General features: G+C 52.9%; 1 protein-coding gene and 1 long non-coding RNA gene across 2 annotated transcripts; one reads left to right on the forward strand and one right to left on the reverse strand.

The window, feature by feature from the left end:
* Window positions 1-3,875: 3,875 nt before the first annotated feature.
* Window positions 3,876-8,437, reverse strand: LOC125133009 (uncharacterized). The gene is made up of 3 exons (XR_007136391.1): window positions 8,407-8,437; window positions 4,714-4,802; window positions 3,876-4,428 (listed from the first exon to the last, which is right to left on the reverse strand). It is a non-coding gene; the product is annotated as an uncharacterized LOC125133009 (long non-coding RNA).
* An 8,343-nt stretch (window positions 8,438-16,780) lies between these two features.
* On the forward strand, window positions 16,781-19,054 carry LOC125133935 (galectin-7-like). The gene is made up of 4 exons (XM_047792648.1): window positions 16,781-16,866; window positions 17,242-17,330; window positions 18,075-18,276; window positions 18,871-19,054. The coding sequence occupies exons 1-4, from the start codon at window positions 16,855-16,857 to the stop codon at window positions 18,982-18,984; spliced, it is 417 nt and encodes a 138-aa protein (XP_047648604.1). The 5' UTR covers window positions 16,781-16,854; the 3' UTR covers window positions 18,985-19,054.
* The last annotated feature ends 1,977 nt before the right edge of the window (window positions 19,055-21,031 follow it).

Here is a 21,031-nt window from a genome sequence, read left to right on the forward strand (position 1 = left end):
ACCCCTGCCGCACATGGAGGTTCTCAGGCTAGGAGTCCAATCAGAGCTACAGCTGCCAGCCTACACCACATCCACAGACACAGCAGATCCGAGCCACGTCCTGCGGCCTGCACCACAATGCACGGCAATGCCAGATTCTTAATCCACTGAGCGAGACCAGGGGTCGAACCCTCAACTTCATGGTTCTTAGTTGGATTCGTTTCCAATGCACCACCATGGGAACTCTCCCTGACTTGCTCTTTCTCCTCCTCTTCTTCCTTCCTTTTTTCCTTCTGCTGCTGAGTAAATGGGTCCTCCAGCCATCAGGCAGGGGAGTAAGAGCTGCCTCTGGGGGTGGGGAGGCCATAGGGTGGGGGTGGGGTCCGTGGGGGCACCACCCCCTGGGGCTGGGTCAGTAGGGGAGGCAGAGGGAGCAGGTGCAAAGGGTCTCAGCAGAGTCTGGCCCTCAGGCCAGGGTTGTGGGAGTGGATGGGCAAGAAAGGAAGCAGGACGTTGGGGATCCCAGCCCCCAGGGGAAGGAGGTGTCTGTGCAGGGGTGAGGGTCCCTAAGAGGGGCTGGAGCCCAGCTGGGGAGGGGGTGTGTGGGTGTCAGCGATGCAGGGAAATCCACGTCCCTGTCTTACTCAGAGGAGAGACGTAGGGATGCGGGGGAAGGAGAAGGGCCTGAACCCTGTGACACTGGACTGGAATGGGAGGCGTCCCTGTGAAATAATGATTTCATGAGCTGGGTTTTCTTTGGGGGAGGAGTCTTTAAATTTTTTTTTTAATTGTGTTCAAATAGAAAACCATGAAATTCACCATCTTTTTTTTTTTTTTTTCTTTTTAGGGCCGAACACACAGCATATGGAAGTTCCCAGGCTAGGGGTCATATTGGACAGCTGCCAGCCTACACCACAGCCACCACAATGCCAGATCCAAACTCTGCTCTGCAAAGTGAAGCTGCTTCAAACTTAAGGCAGTTTACAATGTCTCTTCTTGACACACTTAAGAACTCCCATCAAAAAAGTGTCCAGTGTCCTCAGTGGTAATGAACCTGACTAGTATCCGTGAGGATTCAGGTTCGATCCCTGGCCACTGCCATGAGCTGGGGTGTAGGTTGCAGACTTGACTCGGATCCCACATTGCTGTGGCTATGGTGTCGGCTAGTAACTGCAGCTCTGATATGACCTGGGAACTTCCATATGCTGTGGGTGCAGCCCTAAAAAGCAAAAAGCGAAAAGCAGAAAAAAAAAAGTATAGTTGATTTACAAAAAAAAAAAAAAAAATATATATATATATATATATGCTGGGAACAACTCATTGTGTCCGAGAAGAAGGAAGCACTTACAGAAGGCAGGTCATGCTGGGCAGGTGTGTGAGCTCCCTTGAAGGACTCCCACAGGCTGAGTCTGGGACAGGGAGCTTCCGAGTGATGCTGCTGCGACTAGACGAGGCAGCTGTGAGCCCACATTGATGCCATCTTACTCTGTTAGGGCTGCTGTAAAAGAAAATACCATTACCCACAGGGCTTGTAAGCGACAGAAACTTACTTCTCATGGTTCTGGTGGCCGGGAAGTCCAAGATCAGGTGCCGACGTGAGTGAGAACCTGATTCCTGGTTCACATATGGCTTTGTTCTCCCTGCGTCCTCACCTGGCTGGAGGGGCAAGGCGCTCTCTAGGGCCGTTTTTTGTTTTTTTTTTTTCTCTTTAGGGCTGCACCTGCAGTACATGGAGTTTCCCAGGCTATGGGTCAAATTGGAGCTGTAGCTGCCAGCCTACACCACAGCCACAGCCACAGGGGATCGGAACCAGCCAGATATGCAACCTACACCATAGCTCACGGCAGCTGCTTAATCCGCTGAGCGAGGCCAGGGATCGAACCTGCATCCTCACATACACTATGTCAGGTTCTTAACCCGCTGAGCCACCACAGGGACTTCTCATTCACCTCATCATGATGCTGCCTTTATCATTTACCCCTGTGCTTCCCCCCAGTTATAAAAGTGTTGTGTGCGGCCCCCCTCCCACTGTGAGAAAAACCAGTCTGTGCCCATCGCCTGATGAGAAGATGCCATTTGTGAATAAAGATACTGATTGAGGGGGTCAGACTTCATTATGGGGGGAAAAACCCCTTGAGACGTCCCTGGATTCCCACTGAGGAGCGAGAGGGCGATGGTGAGGGAGAGACGAGGGCAGTGACGTGGAGCTTCCCCCAAATGGTCCGGTTGGGTTTCTTCTTGGTCAGAAAACTCATATTGCAACATTCTTGCCGGGAGAGGAGACAAACTGCATGGAATTTGTCAAGTTTAATTTTTCAAATGTAACCATTGTTATATTAGATTATCGATCTTAAATGATAAAATTTATTTCTAAACCTATTATTTAACTATTTCAAGAGAGTTTGGTTTTTTGTTTTGTTTTGTTTTGTTTTAATGATACAAACATGGGCAAAAATTTTGCTTCCACAGACTTACAAATGTTGCGAATTTAACTCTAGAAAAATAATATTACTATTGCCAACTAAAAGTCTATGTTGATAAGCTCACCTATGAGTTTGATCTATAATAGTTACCAAAACTGTTTTGAGCAATGTGGCGTAAGGAAGAGTCAAACTGAGTCCAAGTCTCTTCAGGACTGTACTTCTTTCACCACTGATGAGAGAGAACCCCAGCGTTCTGTGAATGTAGAAGTCCCACGTTTCTTGGTGTGTTCTTAGACTCGAAGTCCACTTAGCTGGGAGAAGATGACCGGCAAGGAACTCACTTCTGTGCTCAGCAGGTAAAGTTGGAGGAGCCATCCTGCATCCACGGGCCTCGGTGTTGTTCAGGCGGGGATCCATCAGAGGGGACGGATGCCATCTGGCAGCTTGGGAGGCCCGAGTGGTGGGGAGGGAAGAGCAGAGCTGTACCCCCCAGGCCCCCTCCTGAGGAAGGGGCCCTCAGGGCTTGGTGCTTGGCCTCCTGGATGGTTTGAGAGGCCCGTGTGATGTGGTGGTTCTCATGACCTCCTCCAGAAACTCGAGCTCTTCCACCATCTCCACCATCTCCTGCTTTTGTTTAGACGGCTCGACGCGCTCTTTCTCCAGTTCTCGAGCCAGAGAATTGAGTTCCTCCATCAGAATCGGGTTGATCCTCAGCATCTCTCTGAATGTCTCAGTGAGGCCAGGTATGTTTAAGGACTCTCTCTCTAGGCTGGCCTTCTTTAAAGATGTCTCCATCTCTGCATTCTCCTTTTTAGCAGCATATATCTTGTCAATGAGCCGGCATTTCTCTTCAATCTGTGCAGCCAGCGCTTTGGCGAGCTGTTGCTCAAGTCTTATGTAAAGTCGACTTTGAACAGACCGAAGCAGTCTCAGTGTAAACAAGAGACCTACAAAGAAGCTGAAGACGATGGACAGACACACCACCGTCTGCCACTGGAGGCTCTGGAAAGTGAACCACGAACTAAAGCCTTTGGACAGCAGCCACACCAGCACCTCACTCAGCTGCCCAAGGATCAGCCCAAAGCCAGGCTCCACAGAGGACAGCATCCCCTCCATGGCACTGATCCAGCACAGGGCTCTGCCCAGTTACCATAGGGCCACCAGGCACAACAAACCTCAGGGAACACCCCAACATTCCACCTGGAACCCCACGAGCAACTGACATCCTGGATTGGTCAGTTATCTGCTCGGTGTTGGGGGAGGGTGGCGGGGGGGAGATTTGTAAATAAAATGTGCTTCTCCCCCCACCCCCCGAAAAAAGAATGGATAAGCACTGAGGTCCCACTGCACAGCACAGGGAACCAAATCCAATCTCTTATGATAGAACATGATGGAAGATAATACAAGAAAAAGAATATATATATATATTAATTAATATATGTTGATATATTACTCAGTCACTTTGCTGTATAGCAGAAATTGACACAACATTGTAATTTTTTAAATTAAAAAAAAAAGACGATTAAGATGGCAGAGTAGAAGGACTGGAGCTTACCTTCTGCCATAAAAGCAACAAAATTATAGCCAACTGCTGAAGAACCTTCAACAAACAGACCACCAACTATCAGAAGAGGTATCCTACTCCAGAAGACAAAGAGGAAGCCACACCAAGATAGCAGGAGGGGTGATTCTGCAATTAGAAGCAATCCCATACCTGCTGGGTGGGTGGCCCACAGACTCGAAAGTCACTAACTCGCTGAGGCTCACCCCCAGGAGTGAGAGGTCTGAGCCCCATGTCAGGTTCCCACCCCTGGGGATCTGGCATCAGGAGGAGGGGCCCCCGGAGCACTGGGCACCGAGAGCTAGCAGGGCTCGTGCACAGGAGCTCCCGGGGACTGGGGGAAACAGAGACACCACTCTCGAAAGGCGCACTCAGGCTTTCCTGTGCCCTGGTTCCCAGGGCAAAGCAGAGACTCCACAGGCATCTGGGTCAGATGTGCATGTGGTGCTTGTTCTGGCAGATCTCCTGGGAAAACAGAGGGTGACTGCAGCTCGTGGTGGCGGAAGGACATTGGAAGCAAAGGCCTCAGGAACAATCATCAGCCTTAACTCCTCTAGAGTTGGCCATTTTGGAAAAATCTGGCCCATCCATCAGGGCTGAGAAGCCACAGGCCAAACAGCAAACCAGGTGGAAACCCAGCCCCATCCCTAAGCAAACAGGCTGCCTAAAGACGCCCCAGGCACACAGCTGCCTCTAACCACACCCAGAGACAAAGCCCCACCCAGAGGGACAAGAATCAGCTCCACCTACCAGCAAGGAAGCCTGCAGCAAGCCCGTGGACCAACGTCAGCCACCAGGGGGTCGGACATCGGATGCAAGAGAGGCTGCAACCCTACTGTCTGCAGAAAGGAGACCACACCAAAAATTTATACAAAATGAAAAGGCTGGAGTTCCTGCTGAGGCTTGGCAGGTTAAGAATCCAAGTCGTATCCATGAGGATGCAGGTTTGACCCCTGGCCTTGCTCAGTGAGTTAAGGATCCCGCATTGCCACAAGCTGTAGTGACGTTTGCAGATGCACCTTGGATGCCACATTGCTGTGGCTGTGTGTAGGCCGGCTGGTGCAGCTCCACTTCGACCCCTGGCCTGGGAACTTCCATATGCCATGGGTGAGGCCCTTAGAAAAGAAAAGAAGGGGAGTTCCTGTCGTGGCGCAGTGGTTAACGAATCCAACTAGGAACCATGAGGTTGCGGGTTTGGTCCCTGCCCTTGCTCAGTGGGTTAACGATCCGGCGTTGCTGTGAGCTGTGGTATAGGTTGCAGACGCAGCTCGGATCCCGCGTTGCTGTGGCTCTGGCGTAGGCCGGGGGCTGCAGCTCCGATTAGACCCCTAGCCTGGGAACCTCCATATGCCGCGGTAGCGGTCCAAGAAATAGCAAAAAGACAAAAAAAAAAATAAAATAAAATAAAAAATAAAAAAATAAGAAAAGAAGGGGGTTCCCAAGGTGGCACAACAGACACAAAGCAGACTAGGAACCTTGAGGTTGCAGGTGTGATCCCTGGCCTCACTCACTAGGTTAAGGATCCAGTGTTGCTGCAAGCTGTGGGGTAGGTCGCAGACGTGGCTCGGATACCAAGGTGCCGCGGCTGTGGTGTAGGCCGGCAGCTGCAGTTCCAGTTCAACCCATAGCCTGGGAACTTCCATATGCTGTGAGTGCAGCCCTAAAAAGGAAAGACAAGAAAAAGAAGAAAAAGAAAAGGCAGTGAATCATGAGTCAGATAAGGGAACAAGAAAAAAACCTAGAAAAACAGCTACGTGATCTGGAGATTACCAACCTCCAGGAAAACGACTTCAGACTAATGATGGTAAAGACGACTCAAGCTCTATCTTGGAAATAAACTGGGGGCAAAGATTGATACATGTCAAGAAACACTGAGCTAAGAAATACAAGATTTAAGGATGAAGCAAGCAGAGATGCAAAATACCATACCCCACATAAAAAATTCACCAGCAGTGATCAACAGCCGAATAGAGGAGGCAGAAGATCGAACAGGTAAGGTGGAGGACAGACTAGCGGAAATCACTGGCACGGAAGAGAAAAGAGAAAAATGATTGAAAAGAAATGAAGACGGTCTCAGTCTAAGAGAGCTCTGGCTGGGACAGCGTTAAACGCAACAACATCCATATCACAGGGGCGCCAGAGAAAACACTGGAAGAGATAATAGCCGAAAGCGTCCCTAACGTGGGAAAGGAATCACTCAAATCGAATATTGAGCTTAGGGAGTTCCTGCTGTGGCTCAGTGGAAATGAACTGGACTAGTATCCATGAGGACTTAGGTTCAATCCGTGGCCTCGCTGAGTGGGTTAAGGATCCGGCATTGCCCTGAGCTTTGCTGTTGATCGCAGACACAGCCTGGATCTGGCCTTGCTGTAGCTGTGGCTGGCAGCTACAGCTCCTATTCGATCCCTAGCCTGGGAAATTCCATATGCCGCAGGAGCGGCCCTAAAAGTCAAAAATAATAATAGTAATAAAAAAAAGAATCTATCTTTAATGGCTCAGGTGGTTGCAGAGGCGCGGGTTCAGTCCCCTGGCCTGGGAACTTCCACATGCCATGAGCGTTGCCCTAAAAAATAAGAAAAAGTGAATAAAAACAAAATGGAGACTATTATCTTTAGCAGGTAGCAGGTGGGTAGGCATGCAGCTCGGGCCAGACTGGCTGTGGTTGGGCAGGTGTCGTGCTAGGGAACAGGTGCAGAGGGATACATTTTTCTACTTTTGTACGTATTTGATATTCTCCGTCATAAAAAAAATGTACAGATATAAACAATTAACTGAGAAGAAAATGTTCCCAGTGACAACTACGAAGAGCATGGCAGAAGTCTGGGCACCAAGCCGGGCAAGACAAGAGCCGTGCAGACCCTAAGCCGGTGTCGCTGACTATCTACAAGCACCGTGGCTCTGCCGGGGGAGGAGAGCAGGTGAGGAACTCGGCTGGACGAAAACGAGGCCACGTGACGAGCAGGTCAGAAAGGAAAGTCGTCTGAATGGATGCAGCTGACACATCGGACCTGAGCCCGCGGCACCTGAATCCAAGGGATGTGAGCCAGGGACAGACCTGGGGACCCTGGGCTTCAGCAAAAGGGCTTGAGAAATGTGATCCGCTGTCGTTTCCAAAGACGGCCCCGATAAGATCTGCTGTCCCACAGGCTCTCCTCTGAGATGACTTGGCAGGTTGCTCAGGGGGGAGGTGCCCTGTAACACCTCCCCTTGAATCCAGGTAGGTTTCTGACTCACTTGGAACCCAGAGAACGCAGCAGAAGAGACCACTGTGTCAGAAAAGTCTGCCACCCTGTGACCCGGGATGCCCGTTCGGGAGCCCTCAGCTGCCACATGAGCAGCCGCGTTGTGAGGAAGCCCAAGCCCCCTGCAAAGAGCACACGTCCCTGGGGCCATCCAGCAAGACCCCAGCCACCTGCCGGCATCAACTTGCAGGTGGATTTTTTTTTTTTTCTTTTTGGCTGCATTCACGGCACATGGAGGTTCCTGGGCCAGGGATCGAACCTGAGCCAAAGTAATAACCTAAGCCGCTGCAGTGACAATGCCAAACCCTTAACCCACGGTGCCAGGAGAGAACTCCGACTGGCAGAGGGACTTCCACACAGCATATGGAAGTTCCCAGGCTGAGTGTCAAAATGGAGCTGCAGCTGCTGGCCTACACCACACCCACAGCAGCACAGGATTAGAGCTGCATCTGTGAGCTACACTGCAGCTTGGGGCAACGCCAGATCTTAACCTACTGAGTGAGGCCAGGGATCAAACCTGCATCCTCATGGATACTAGTCAGGTTTTTAACCCACTGAACCACTCTAGCAACTCCTTGCAGGTGATCCAGCCCCAGGCTTCCACCCCACTCCTGACCCCCCACCCCCCCACTGAGTCTTCTAGGCTAAGGCTCCAGACAATGAGCAGCAGAAACAAGCCACCCTCACTATGCCTTATCTGAATTCCTAATCCACAGGATCCTTGAACAAACTAAAATAGTAATTTTAAGCTGCTAGGTGGGGAGTAATGGGGTAAGTAGTGACAGAATGTAATATCCTGTGAAGTCACTCCCTTCCTAAAAGCCACTAAGAGCAGCCACTCCGTGCAAACAGCTATGTCCTGCGGTGTGTCACAGGGCTCAAGGAAGTTAATCAACATCCACCCTTTAGCTCCTGCCAATCTCATCTAATCTGTGAGGTAGGGATTAGTTTTGCCCTGTTTGATTAACATAAAGAGAAAGGTAACTGTCTTCAGATCACGTAGTCAGAAAATGCAGAGCCAAAAAAGGGTCCCAGACTTCTGGCCCTTAACCACTATGTTTCAAAAGATTTTTTGTTTTGTTTTTGTCTTTTTAGGGCCACACCCGCGGCATATGGAGGTTCCCAGGCTAGGTGTTGAATCGGAGTGGTAGCCGCCAGCCACAGGAATGCCAGATCCAAGCTGTGTCTGCAAGCTTCTCACCTCACGGCGACTCCGGATCCTTAACCCACTGAGTGAGGCCAGGGATTGAACCCGCAACCTCATGGTTCCTAGTCAGATTCGTTTCCACTGCGCCACAACGGGAACTCCAATTTTTTTTAAAGGTGTAAACCCTGAGGGACCAAGAAAAGGAGAGAGAAGATAAACTGAGGTACTGGCCATGTGGTAATTTCTTAGTAGATCCCAGAAGGTGAATCCTAGGCTGGAGGTGGGAAAGTATATAAGAAACTCATTGAACCCAGAACCACTGAGCAGCTGGGGAATCCATGGCACCAGATGCTCCTGAGAGCCATAATGGGAACTCCTGTTTTGGCTTTTATTGTGTCTGACTATCTGGGGCCATATTAAAATTGGAGGGCACAAGGGCTCATCACCAGCCCGGGGTCACAGAGAACATCGTTCCGACGTCAGCAGGTACAGATCCAGATGTTACTTCCCGACCAAAAATTCTGATCCTGGTACGTTCCAAACAGGAAGGGTGAGGAAGGTGGAGGGTCCAGTGGCTCCTCCTCTGCTGGGGAAGTTTCCTGCAAAGAAATCTTCCAAAAGCGCAACACAGAACATCCACTTACACGCCATTAGCTACCTTTTTTTATGGCCAAACCTGCAGCATATGGACATTTTCAGGCTAAGGCTTGAATCAGAGCTGCAGTTGCTGGCCTACACCATAACCATGGCAACACCAGATCCCAGCCGCATCTGTGACCTACACGGGATCCTTAACCCACTGAACAAGGCTGGGGATCAAACCCCCATCCTCACAGAGACAACGTCAGGTCCTTAACCTGCTGAGCCACAGCGGGAACTCTTGGGGTAGCGGTTTTAAACTACATCCACCTGGTGGATGTACCTAGGACATCCACCAGGTGTCCTAGGGGTTAAGGATCCGGCATTACCACGGCTTTGGCTTGAGAACTTCCACATGCTGTGGGTGCAGCCCAAAACAAATAAACAGTAAAATAAAACACACCCACCATTTTTTTGGTGCTTCTACTATCAGGTGGAGGCTTAAATGCAGGCTGCCTTCAGTGGTTCGTTCATAACAAAGAGTGTGGCATGAAGGAATGGGCGTGACTTCCCAGAGTGGGTGAGTAGAGAAGAGGCGGCTTTCACCCAGGGAGCTGAAGGGGACACTTGTTCCTGGAGCCTTGAGCGGCCGTGGAGGAAGCCCAGCTCGTCTGAAGATGTCTGGGCTTCCCAGGAAGGCTGTGGGCAGGTCGCCCAGATGAACTTGGCCCCTAGGGACAGAGGTTCCCCAGACCTCATAGAGCAGAGACAAGCCTTTCCTACTGTGCCCTGTGCAAACTTCTTCTTTTGTTTTAGGGCCACACCTGTGGCACATGGAGGTTCCCAGGCTAGGGGTTGAATCGGAGCCACAGTTGCTGGCCTCTGCCACAGCCACAGCGATGCCAGATCCAAGCTCTGTCTGTGACCTACACAGCAGCTCACAGCAATGCTGGATCCTTAACCCACTGAGTGAGGCCAGGGATTGAACCCACATCCTCATGGACACTGTGTTGGGTTCTTAACCCACTGAGCCACAACAGGAACTCCCACACTCTTGACCTATAGAAGCCATGAGCCCCCCCACACACAACGGCTGTTTGAAGCCGTGAAGCAGTGGGGTAATTTGCTTTATAACAAAAGTAACTTGAACCCTGAGAAATGCAATAGCCACAGTGCCATCCTGGGTTGAGTCAGAAGTCTTTGATTAAGAAAGGGATCATGGAGTTCCCGTTATGGAGCAGAGGAAATGAGTCCAAACAGTATCCATGAGGACGCAGGTTTGATCCCTGGCCTCCCTCAGTGAGTCAGGGATCCAGCACTGCCATGAGCTGTGGTGCAGGCTGGCAGCTGCAGCTCCATTTGGACCCCTAGCCTAGAAACTTTTGCAAGGGTGCAGCCCTTACAAAAACAAATAGGCAAGAAAATGTCAGACTTTTTAAATTGTCATTTTCCTCAGTTGTAAACTGACGCGCAATACCCAGAGCAGCCCCTGAATTATCTTCGCTGTGAATGAAAACCCGACCTGCCGTCACCAAGAAGCGGACAGAGCCTGGGATTGTCAGTTCCTACAACCCCCGTGGGTGCAGGTGGCACTTTTGGGCTGGATGATTTCTGAAGGAGGGAAGGTCTGCCGACAGCCCGCTGCTCAACCCTCTGTGTTCTCCTGCAGGTGAGCCCGGCGGCTCCTGGTTGCTGAGGAATGACAGCTTCCCGGGGCAGGTGGAGGGGGGCTGGCTGTTTGAGGGGCTGAAACGACTGGGGTGGTGGCCGCCCAGGTCTGTCTATTTTCAGGACTCCGGACGTCCTCTGGGAGGATCTGGAGGATTTAGGAGGGGGACACAGGGCATGAGAAAACAGAAAGAGGGCTGAGAAGTGGGGACATGCACCACTTATTTGGAAATGAGGAAAAAAAAAATGCTCACAAGCCTATGATTCGGGAACTGATCGAAGATAATCAACATGAATGAACAGAAATCCACCCGGGATGCCCAGATCTGAGTTATTAGAAATATTCGAAGCCAATCAACCAATGGAAAAATGGGCAAAAGACCTGAATAGACTGTTCTCCAAGGAAGATATACAGATGGCCAGCAAACACATGAAAAAATGCTCAACATTGCTGATTATAAGAGAAATGCAAATCAAAACTACCATGAGATACCACCTCACACCAGTCAGAATGGCCATCATTAATAAGTCCACAAATAACAAATGCTGGAGAGGGTGTAGAGAAAAGGGAACCCTCCTGCACTGTTGGTGGGAATGTAAACTGGTACAGCCACTATGGAGAACAGTTTGGAGATACCTTAGAAATCCATACATAGAACTTCCATATGACCCCGCAATCCCACTCTTGGGCATCTATCCGGACAAAACTCTACTTAAAAGAGACATATGCACCTGCATGTTCATTGCAGCACTATTCACAATAGCCAGGACATGGAAACAACCCAAATGTCCATCAACAGATGATTGGATTAGGAAGATGTGGTATATATACACAATGGAATACTACTCAGCCATAAAAAAGAATGACATAATGCCATTTGCAGCAACATGGATGGAACTAGAGACTCTCATACTGAGTGAAATGAGTCAGAAAGACAAAGACAAATACCATATGATATCGCTTATAACTGGAATCTAATATCCAGCACAAATGGATATTAGATCCAGAAAAGAAAATCATGGACTTGGAAAATAGACTTGTGGCCGCCCGACCGGGACAGGGAGGGAGTGGGAGGGATCAGGAGCTTGGGGTTATTAGATACAACTTAGAATAGATTTACAAGGAGATCCTGCTGAGTAGCATTAAGAACTATGTCTAGATACTCATATTGCAACAGAGCAAAGGGAGGGGGAAAAAATGTATACATGTAAGAATAACTTGATCCCCATGCTGTACAGCAGGGAAAAAAAAAAAAAAAAAAAAGAAGTATTTGGAAACCACTAACAGAAAGCGCCCACCCCAGCCAGGCATGATAGTAACTGTTTGCATTTGATGTCTTAGAAAGAACTCGACGCTGAAAAGCTGCTTCCAAAACCGACCAGAAGAACTCAGGGGGGCCCAGAGGAGGGAGGAGACGCCAGCCCATAATATGTCCTGCCAGCCTCCCTTGCACCAGAGTTCATCTTAACTAAGAGATGCTCCCACCACCAGGAAGGGCCCTGCACTGGAACACATATGAGCCTAAGCAGGATGACTGGCCAGTGACAACCCAGAAACTAAACCGCCTCCGTTAACCCCAAGACTGACCATAAGTCGGAGCAGTTCTCCTGGGGTCCTTTACCCTACTGCTCTCTGCTTGAGAGCCACCCCCCCCCCCTTTTTTTTTTCTTTTTTTGGTCTCTTTGCCTTTTCTAGGGCTGCTCCCGCGGCACATGGAGGTTCTCAGGCTAGGGGTCGAATCGGAGCTGTAGCCACTGGCCTACGCCAGAGCCATAGCAACACCAGATCCTTAACCCACTGAGCGAGGCCAGGGACCGAACCCGCAACCTCATGGTTCCTAGTCGGATTCGTTAACCACCGCGCCACGACGGGAACTCCGTCGAGCAGCCCCTTTTCAATAAGGTCTTTTGCTTTGTCAGGATGTGTTTCTCCACAGACAATCCATTTCCAACTGGTAGACAAGAGCCCACTCTTGGGCCCCCGAAGGGGGTTCTCAATCCCATAACCAAAATGAGTCAGCAAGGAGTTCCACTGTGGTGCAGCAGAAAGGAATCTGACTAGTATCCATGAGGATGTGGGTTCGATCCCTGGCCTCGCTCAGTGGGTTAAGGATCCGGCGATGCTGTGAGCTGTGGTGTAGGTCGCCGATGGGGCTTGGATCTGGTGGTGCTGTGGCTGTAGCGTAGGCTGGCAGCTACAGCTCCGATTCGACCCCTAGCCTGGGAACCTCCATATGCTACAGGGAGGCCCTGAAAAAAAAAAAAAGCCAGCAAATAAACTGATAACAGATTGAATGCAGACATTTGGCCAAACATCAAAGTCAAGTCAGGACTTGTAGGTTAGCAGCACATGAAGAAATATCCAGCCATGTTGAAGAATTCAGGGAAGAGCTAAGCTAGGGGGACACAGTAGCAATATACAGAAAGAGGCATGTGAAAGCGTGCTTTAGTTTGTCAGAGTAATGGAGCCCAGAAATCTGGGAAACTCTCCATCCAAGTTGTTGGTGTTATGACTTCAAAGGGCACTGTCTCCTCTATTTAAAAATCCCCATTGATGAGAAATGAGCACAACCCTGTCAATCAGCTATTCTCCAAAGCAGACACATGGAGGGTCAGCAGGCACAGGGAAAAAGGCTCAACATCACCAATTACTAGAGAAATGCAAAGAAAAACTACAATGAGGTACCACCTCACACTGGTCAGAACAGCCATCACTAATAAGTCTAAAAAATAACAAATGCTGGAGAGGGTGCGGAGAAAAGGGACCCCCTCCTGCAGTGTTGGTGGGAATGTAAATTGGTACAACCACTATGGAAAATCGTATGGAGGCAACTCAGAAAACTAAATATAGAACTACTATATGACCCACCAATCCCACTCTTGGGCACATATTGGGACAGAACTTCCATAAAAAACATACATGCAGAGTTCCTATTGTGGCTAAATGCATTAAGAATCCAGCTAGTATCCATGAGGATTCAGGTTCCATCCCTGGCCTCACTCAGTGCGTTAAAGGATCTGGCGTTGCTTCGAGCTGTGTTATAGGTCAAAGACAGGGCTCATATCCCACATCGCTGTGGCTGTGGTGAAGGCCGGCAGCTGCAGCTCAATTTGACTCCTAGCCTGGGAACCTCCATATGCCGAAGGTGTGGCCCTAGAAGAAAAAAAAAAAAAGATACATGCACCCACATGTTCACAGTAGCACTATACACAATAGCCAAGACATGGAAGCAATCTTTTTTTTTTTGTCTTTTTGTTTTTTTTTTTTTTAGGGCCACATCCATAGCATATGGAGGTTCCCAAGCTAGGGGTCTAATAAGAGCTGTAGCCACCAGTCTACACCACAGCCACAGCAACACCATATCTGAGCCGAGTCTGTGACCTACACCACAGCTCATGGCAACGCTGGATCCTTGACCCACTGAGTGATGCCAGGGATCGAACCCACAAACCTCATGGTTCCTAGTCGGATTCGTTTCCACTGTGCCATGATGGCAACTCCATGGAAGCAATCTAAATGTCCATCAATAGAGAAATGGATTAAGAAGACGTGGCACATGTATACAATGGAATACTATTCAGCCGTTAAAAAGAACAAAAAATGCCACTTGCAGCAACATGGATGCAACTGGAGATTCTCATGCTAAGTCAGAAAGATAAATACTTTATGATATCACTTACATGTAGAATCTGAAATATGGTACAAATAAACCTACCTGCAGAATAGAAACAGACTCATAAACATGAAGATCAGACTTATGGTTGCCAAGGGGGAGAGAGGAGGGAGTGGGATGGACTGAGAGTTTGGGGTTAGTAGATGCAAACTATTTTTTTTTATTGTTATTTCCCAAACGCAATTTTTTTTCCCAGTGTACAGCATGGTGACCCCATTACACATACAGGTATACAATCTTTTTTCTCCCATTATCTTGTTCAAGATGCAAACTATAATTACATTTAGAAGGGATAAGCCAGGAGGTCCCTGTGTATACAGCACAGGGAACTATATCAACCTCTTGGGATACAGCATGATGGAAGATAATATATATATATATGACTGGATCACTCTGCTGTACAGCAGAAACTGGCACAAAATTTTAAATAAACTATTCGAATTTAAAAAAAATTTTCAAATCCTGCTGATGGAGTTCACTTTTGGCCAGTGGGTTAAGGATCCAGCATTGTCACTACTGCAGCATGAGTCACAGCTGTCACACAGATTCAATTTCTGTCCTGGAAACTTCTACAATCCATGGGTGCACCCCCCAAAAATTAATAAAATCCCTATATGTATAACAGGGTCACGTTGCTGTACAGCAGAAACTGACAGAACATTGTAAATCAACTATAATAGAAAAAAATTTTTAAAAACCCCAATGTGGTACCCTTGGCACACAGACCAGATCCAGCACAGGCCCCTGCCCGCCCTTGCTGTCAGGCCCTGATGAGAGGCCAGGCCTCGCTAAGCCGGCTTCCTCCTCTGCATGGGGGTGCCCACAGCCCCCGCCTAAATGCAGCCCCCAGCACCCTCTCCCAGGCACGGGCTCCCCCAGCTTCACCAGCTGTGTGGCCAGGGGACTGGAGCGAGTCTGGGAGGCCTGAGAGCCTGGGGCCCCGAGCAGGTTCTGCGCCTGGTTGGCTCCATCCAAAGTTTCCAGGCTCTGGTCCCTCTGCAGCCCGGGTGGGGCCCAAACTGGGAGGGGGTATTGGCAGGAGTGGGTGTGGACGGACACGGAGAGGTGGGCTGCTAGGCTGCTAGCACGGCTTTGGCTCGGCTCCCCCAGCTCTGCTGTTCCCTGCCTTCCAGAACCTTCTTTCAGCATTCTCCCTTTGACCCCACCCTTCATACCCGGATCCCCCTTCTGGGGACCTGGGTCAGGGGCCCTGGAAATGGGCCTGGGTGGAGGGTCCCACGTTTTCCTCTTCCTTGGTTCGGGTGGGGTGTGGGTCCTGCGATCCCCCCCTCCCCCAACCCCCATCTCTTGTCCTGAACACTTGGAAGCGAGGAAGTGGTTCTGGGAGGTGGAAGGAGAGAAACAGACAGGAACACGTGGGAGAGTCAGAAAAGCGGGGTGACAGAGACACAGGGCAGCCAGAGCCGGAGCCAGAGCGACGAGGGCATCGCAGAGACAGAAAGCACCAGACAGAAACTGCCAGAGCCACAGGCCCTGCGGTACCGCACAGCGGTGTGTCAGGACAAACTGCCTCCCCTTTCTGAGCCTCAGACTCCTTATCTGTCAAAGGAGGCCCCCCGTGGCCTGGGTGAGGTCTGTCATCTCTTGCGCGCGCGCGCGCACGCGAGAACACACTCACACACACACACACACACACACACACACACGGGCGAGAGGCCAGAGGCTTCTGAGTGGCAGCCGTGCTTATCTTCTAGCCCATCTTTCCCCATATTGTGTGAGCCCTCGCTGGGTGCCAGGCTCTGGACGAGTCACCAAGGATGCAGCCTTGACCATCAGGCCAAAGAACCTCTGCCCCCTGAGCTTCCTCTTCCTTTTTTTTTTTTTTTTTTTTTTAGGGCCACACTCACAGCATATGGAAGTTCCCGGGCCAGGGGTCGAATGGGAGGAACAGGTGCCGGCCTAGAGCAACGTCAGATCCGAGCCGTGTCTGCGACCTACACCGCAGCTCGCGGCAACGCCAGATTGTCAACCCACTGAGCGAGGCCAGGGATCGAACCCGCATCCTCACGGATACCAGTCGGGTTTGTAACCCACCGAGCCCCTGCGGGGACCCCTCCCTTTTCTATCGGTGTAGGTGTCGCCATGGTGCTGGTTATCCTACAGAAGCATAAACTGGAATTTCCTTAGTCCTTGGCCACAGCTCAGAACCTGGGAGACAGGGACCCAGGGCGCCCGCCCACAGCCTGGCCTCTCAGGATGCACGTTTTCCATGGTGAAAAGGGCACAAGAGCCCTCCTCTCTGCCAGGCAGCAGGGAGGTAGGGCGGGGCGGCGGCCGGCTGTGTTGTTGTTGATATTATTGCTCTGTCAACTGTCCCTGTCCTTCTTAGCTCAGAGAAGACACGCAGCAGCCCTGGGAACCCCAGGGACTGCAGGGGCGTCAGAGGCCTAGGAAGAGGGTGCTGGGCCAGCAGGGCCCCAGGGCCAGGGTCTGTGCCAGGTGTGGGAGGCGGGTGTGGAAAGGGGTGACGGTGAGTCAACGGGGCAGCCACACCCTGCTTTTACTTAAGGTCCCAGCAGCCATACCCCCGCCCCACCACTGCCGGTGCCACATCCCAGCCATGTCAGGCTTTGTGAGTCTTCCAGGGCCTTGGGGGTGGGGGCTCTGGACCCAAGGCTGCAGCAGAAGGGGTGCGCGGGGGGGGGGCGGGGGGGCTGGGGCCTGGCTGAGGTCTCCTGTTTCAGAGGAGAAAGTGGGGGTGCGGTTTGGGTGCTGTGAAGCTCTGGGCTGTGGTCTCTGGCTCCCCACTGGAGCCAGAGCTCTCTAGCTCTGAGCACTTCCCTGGATTCTGGGTGTTCCTGCCTGCAGCTCCTTCCCGGGGCCTGGCCCTGTGTCCTGGGTCTCTGGGCCCTTTCTTCGCTCAAATTCTGCTGCTCTGGGTCCCGTCATGGGCTCCCCAGCGCTGACCCACGTCTCTCTCCTCTGCCGCCATGGTTCATGCCCGCAGTCCACGCCCCACAAAACCTTGCTGGCCGAAGGCATCCGAGTCGGCACCGTGATGAGAATTCGTGGTGTTGTGCCCAACCAGGCTGGCAGGTGAGACCCCCAGCCTCCGTGGTCGGGGTGGGAGGGCTCCAGGCTCAGCTGATGCCCCTTGTCACAGCCCAGAGACGAAGCCCCAGGCCAACTTTGCCCGCCAGGGTCTTGGAAGCCCCGGGCTAGTTCTGACCTTCCGGAAACTGATGTCTTCACTCATTTGTCCCTGGACTGTGAGGCTGGGGTCCCTAAGTCATTCTAAGAATCTGGGGGTTCAGGACACTCTCAGGGTCCCCTGCTGAGCCTCACCCCGTGGCTTCCGGTCTGAGACACAGCAACCCTGGACATGTGTCCTGGGAACTGGAGCCGCCCTGGGCACCTGGGAGGCCCAAGCAGTCAAGCCCATGGCTCCCCGGGGTGGGAGCGTCAGGATTTCTGGGAATCTGGGGTGCCTGGGAATCCTGCCATCCCTGCTATTGTCCTGGCCCTCTGGGAACTGGGGGTGCCTTGGCCACCAGGAGCACCCTGGTCTTCGGGACATATGATTCCTTGGCAAGTCCCAGCCTCTGGGAATGAGGGGGACCCCCGGCAGAGCACAGTGACCCTCACCCAGGGCCATGTGTGTTCAGGTCCCCAACTGGATGGCGGATGCCCTGGAAACTGGGCTTCTTGGCCTCCAGTCTGCAACTGCTCCTTCCCGCACCTGGCGTGGGACAGCCGAGGTCCCTGGAAATGGGGGTGGGCCCGGGCGGAAGGTAAGTCCCCTGCAGAAGGGGACGCCCGCTCTCATCCCCCACCTCCCAGGTTCTACGTAAACCTGCTGTGCGGCGAGGAGCCGGGCAGCGAGGCCGCCCTGCATTTCAACCCGCGGCTGGACGAGTCCTCGGTGGTCTTCAACAGCCTGGAGCACGGAGCCTGGGGCCGAGAGGAGCGAGGCCCGGGCATTCCTTTCCAGCGCGGGCAGCCCTTCGACGTGCTGCTCATCACCACCGACGAAGGCTTCAAGGTGGGTCTCCGCCGAGGCGTGGGCGCCAGAGCCCAGGGCTCTTCCCCTTGGCGGAGGCGGGAGCACAGGCGTGGCCGAGGCTGGTCGGGCGTCCTGCCCTGGCGCAAGCGCACTAGCGTGGCAGTGGCACAGACAGGAGAGCCAGAGCCAAGTGCCCGAGGGGTGCGTGTCCCAGTGGAGAGGCGAGGCCCAGAGGTCCCTCCGACCCCGACCCTCTTCCCGGTCCGCTGGGGTCCGAGGCAGAGGCTCCGGGGCAGGGGCATGGGTGGGTGGGGAGACAGACCCCAGAAACCAGTCCCGGCGGGGCGGGGCCGCTGCAGCCCCTCTGCCACCCAGGCGGTTCTTCACTTTGAACCCTCTGCTTTCGGGAGTGAGGCGGGCGCCGTAGGGGCCCCTACCCACCGCCAAAGCTTAAAAAGTACTCACGTGTCAGCGATGAACTCATTTAATCCTCACGGCAAAGGGACAGAAAACAGTAGCCCCGTTTCCCCAGTGGGGCCCTTGGGCCCTGGCGGGGTTCCGTGGGCGCCCGGGTCACAAGGCGTGGGGGGGAGTCGGGGATGACTCTTAAGTCCTGCTTCCCCGCGCCTGCAGGTGGTGGTCGGGGACCTGGAATACCACCACTTCCGCCACCGGATGCCGCCGACGCGCGTGCGTGCGGTGGAGGTGGGCGGCGACCTGCAGCTGGAGCTCGTGAAGATCTTCTGAGCCCCGGCGGGAGGGCGCGTGGTGGGTGGGCCGCAGGGCTCTTGGCCGCCAATAAAGTCTTCGTCCGTCATCGGTGCGCCTCCTCTGGGTCTGTGGCTCCCTCGAACACGCAGACGAGGAAAGCGGGCTCAGAGAGGCGAAGACACTTGACTCAGGGTCACACAGCAGTTGCGTGGCTCAGGCGGGATTCGGGCCTGGATCTCAGAGGGCGCTTTCTGTCGCAGGAGGCCTGAGGCAGGCTGCGCTGTGGTAGGGGCGGGGCTTTGGCTGGCCTTCCTGTGGCAATTGCAAAGCGGCACTTGCAAAGCAACCGGGTGGCAATGCCGTGGGGGGTGACCTGAGGGAGTGTGGGAGGGCCCAGGCCCTGCCTTCCGTCCGTGGGTGTAACTGACCTTCCAGTGGGTCCGTCTGGAAACAGATCCTTTGGAGACCCCAGCCTCACCAAGATCGTTCACGACTCTCAGACTCTGTGCCAACATCTCTGTTCTCGCCTCTCCCCAGCTTCCCTGGCCTCCAGATGCCTGCAGACCGCTCTGGCAGGGAGGAGCTGGGAAGGCGTTCGAGGCGTCGCTGGTCTCTCATCTGTCCTTAAGTCGGGACAGGCCCCGTTGGTTCGCACCCGGGGGGAGACACTGCAGCGGCAACCGCCCTGCCGAGGGGTCGGGGGACGCCAAGGGCCGGGCCCCTATGTCCCACCCGACATCAAGTGCATGTTCAAACACTCTGTCCAGCTGGCTTCACCTGATGCCCCAGAGCCCTCGGCCCTACTGGAGGCATTCTAGAAGGAAGGGGGAGCGTGGTACTTAGAGACGCCCAGTCATCTCCGACTGTCAGGTGGGGATTTTCTAGCTCAGGAGGTGGGTTTCCCTTGAATATCGATGGGTGGAGGGGAGCCAGGACCACAGAAGCACCCCAGCCCCAGGCCCTCAGCCGGTTGCTCACAGTGGCTGTGGTTCTCACCGCCGTGGACACGTTCAGGCCGGTCTCAGAAAGTTGGGAACAGTGCCCATGGCAGGATGTACTTCCCTCCTGGATCCGGGTCAGGGTCAAAGTTTGCAGCCAGAAACTTGGCTGCTGCAGAAATTGCATTTTAAGAGTGAAGGCACTGCAAGCTGGGGCTGGTTCCCAACTAAACCTGAAAGAGCTTGGGTGGTGGGAAAACCACGCCCTGCTCCAGGCAGGGCTTGAGGTTTTCAGACTCATTTTTCTGCCCCTTGAGACCCTTAGGCTTAAGGCCCCCGAGGCCATGCCCGGCTTCAGAGTTTATCTCTGGGTGGGCAGTGGAACCAAGGGCCCCCTCTCCGAGTGGAAGACTCCAGAAAATCTTAATTCCCCTGGTCCCCCAGGGCTCATTGTTTTCATATTATTTTTCTTTGCCTGTTTAGGACTTATAAATATAGATAGGAATTCCCGTTGCAGCTCAGCAGAAACTAATCTGACTAGTATCCGTGAAGATGTGGGTTCCCTCCCTGGCCTCACTCAGTGGGTTAAGGATCTGGAGTTGCTGTGAGCTGTGGTGGTGTAGGTTGCAGATGCAACTTGGATCTGGCATTGCTGTGGCAGTGGTGCAGGCCGGCAGCTACAGCTCTGATTGGACCCCTGGCCTGGGGACCTCCATATGCCACAAGTGCGGCCCTAAAAGAAAGAAAACAAAAATGTTGTCTAGGGAGGGAAGGTGTTTGGGCAGAAGGAACCACCTATGAGAAGGTAAGGACGAGGGAGAGGACCAGAGACAGAGACAAGGAGAGACAGAGGCTCAGCGACAGAGACACACACTCACCGAGAGAGCCTGAGACAGACAAGGGAGAGGCAGGAACTTGGCTGGTTCCCAGAAGCCCTCCTTGCCCCAGGGGTGGGCACGGAGTGTGAGGGGCAGGGGCGAGTGGTGGTGGGAGACAGGGGAGCAGCAGGGTCCTGGCTGGGGCTGGGGGGGTGGCCTGAGGGTGCACACATTGTTGTGCAGCTCCCGGGTGGAGGCGGGAGACGAGGGCTGGATGAGGGTCCTGGGGGGGCAGGAGCCAGGACAGGGGAGGGAACCGGAAGAGCG

This window comes from Phacochoerus africanus, chromosome 8 (assembly GCF_016906955.1).
Source record: "Phacochoerus africanus isolate WHEZ1 chromosome 8, ROS_Pafr_v1, whole genome shotgun sequence".
Taxonomy (NCBI): domain Eukaryota; kingdom Metazoa; phylum Chordata; class Mammalia; order Artiodactyla; family Suidae; genus Phacochoerus; species Phacochoerus africanus.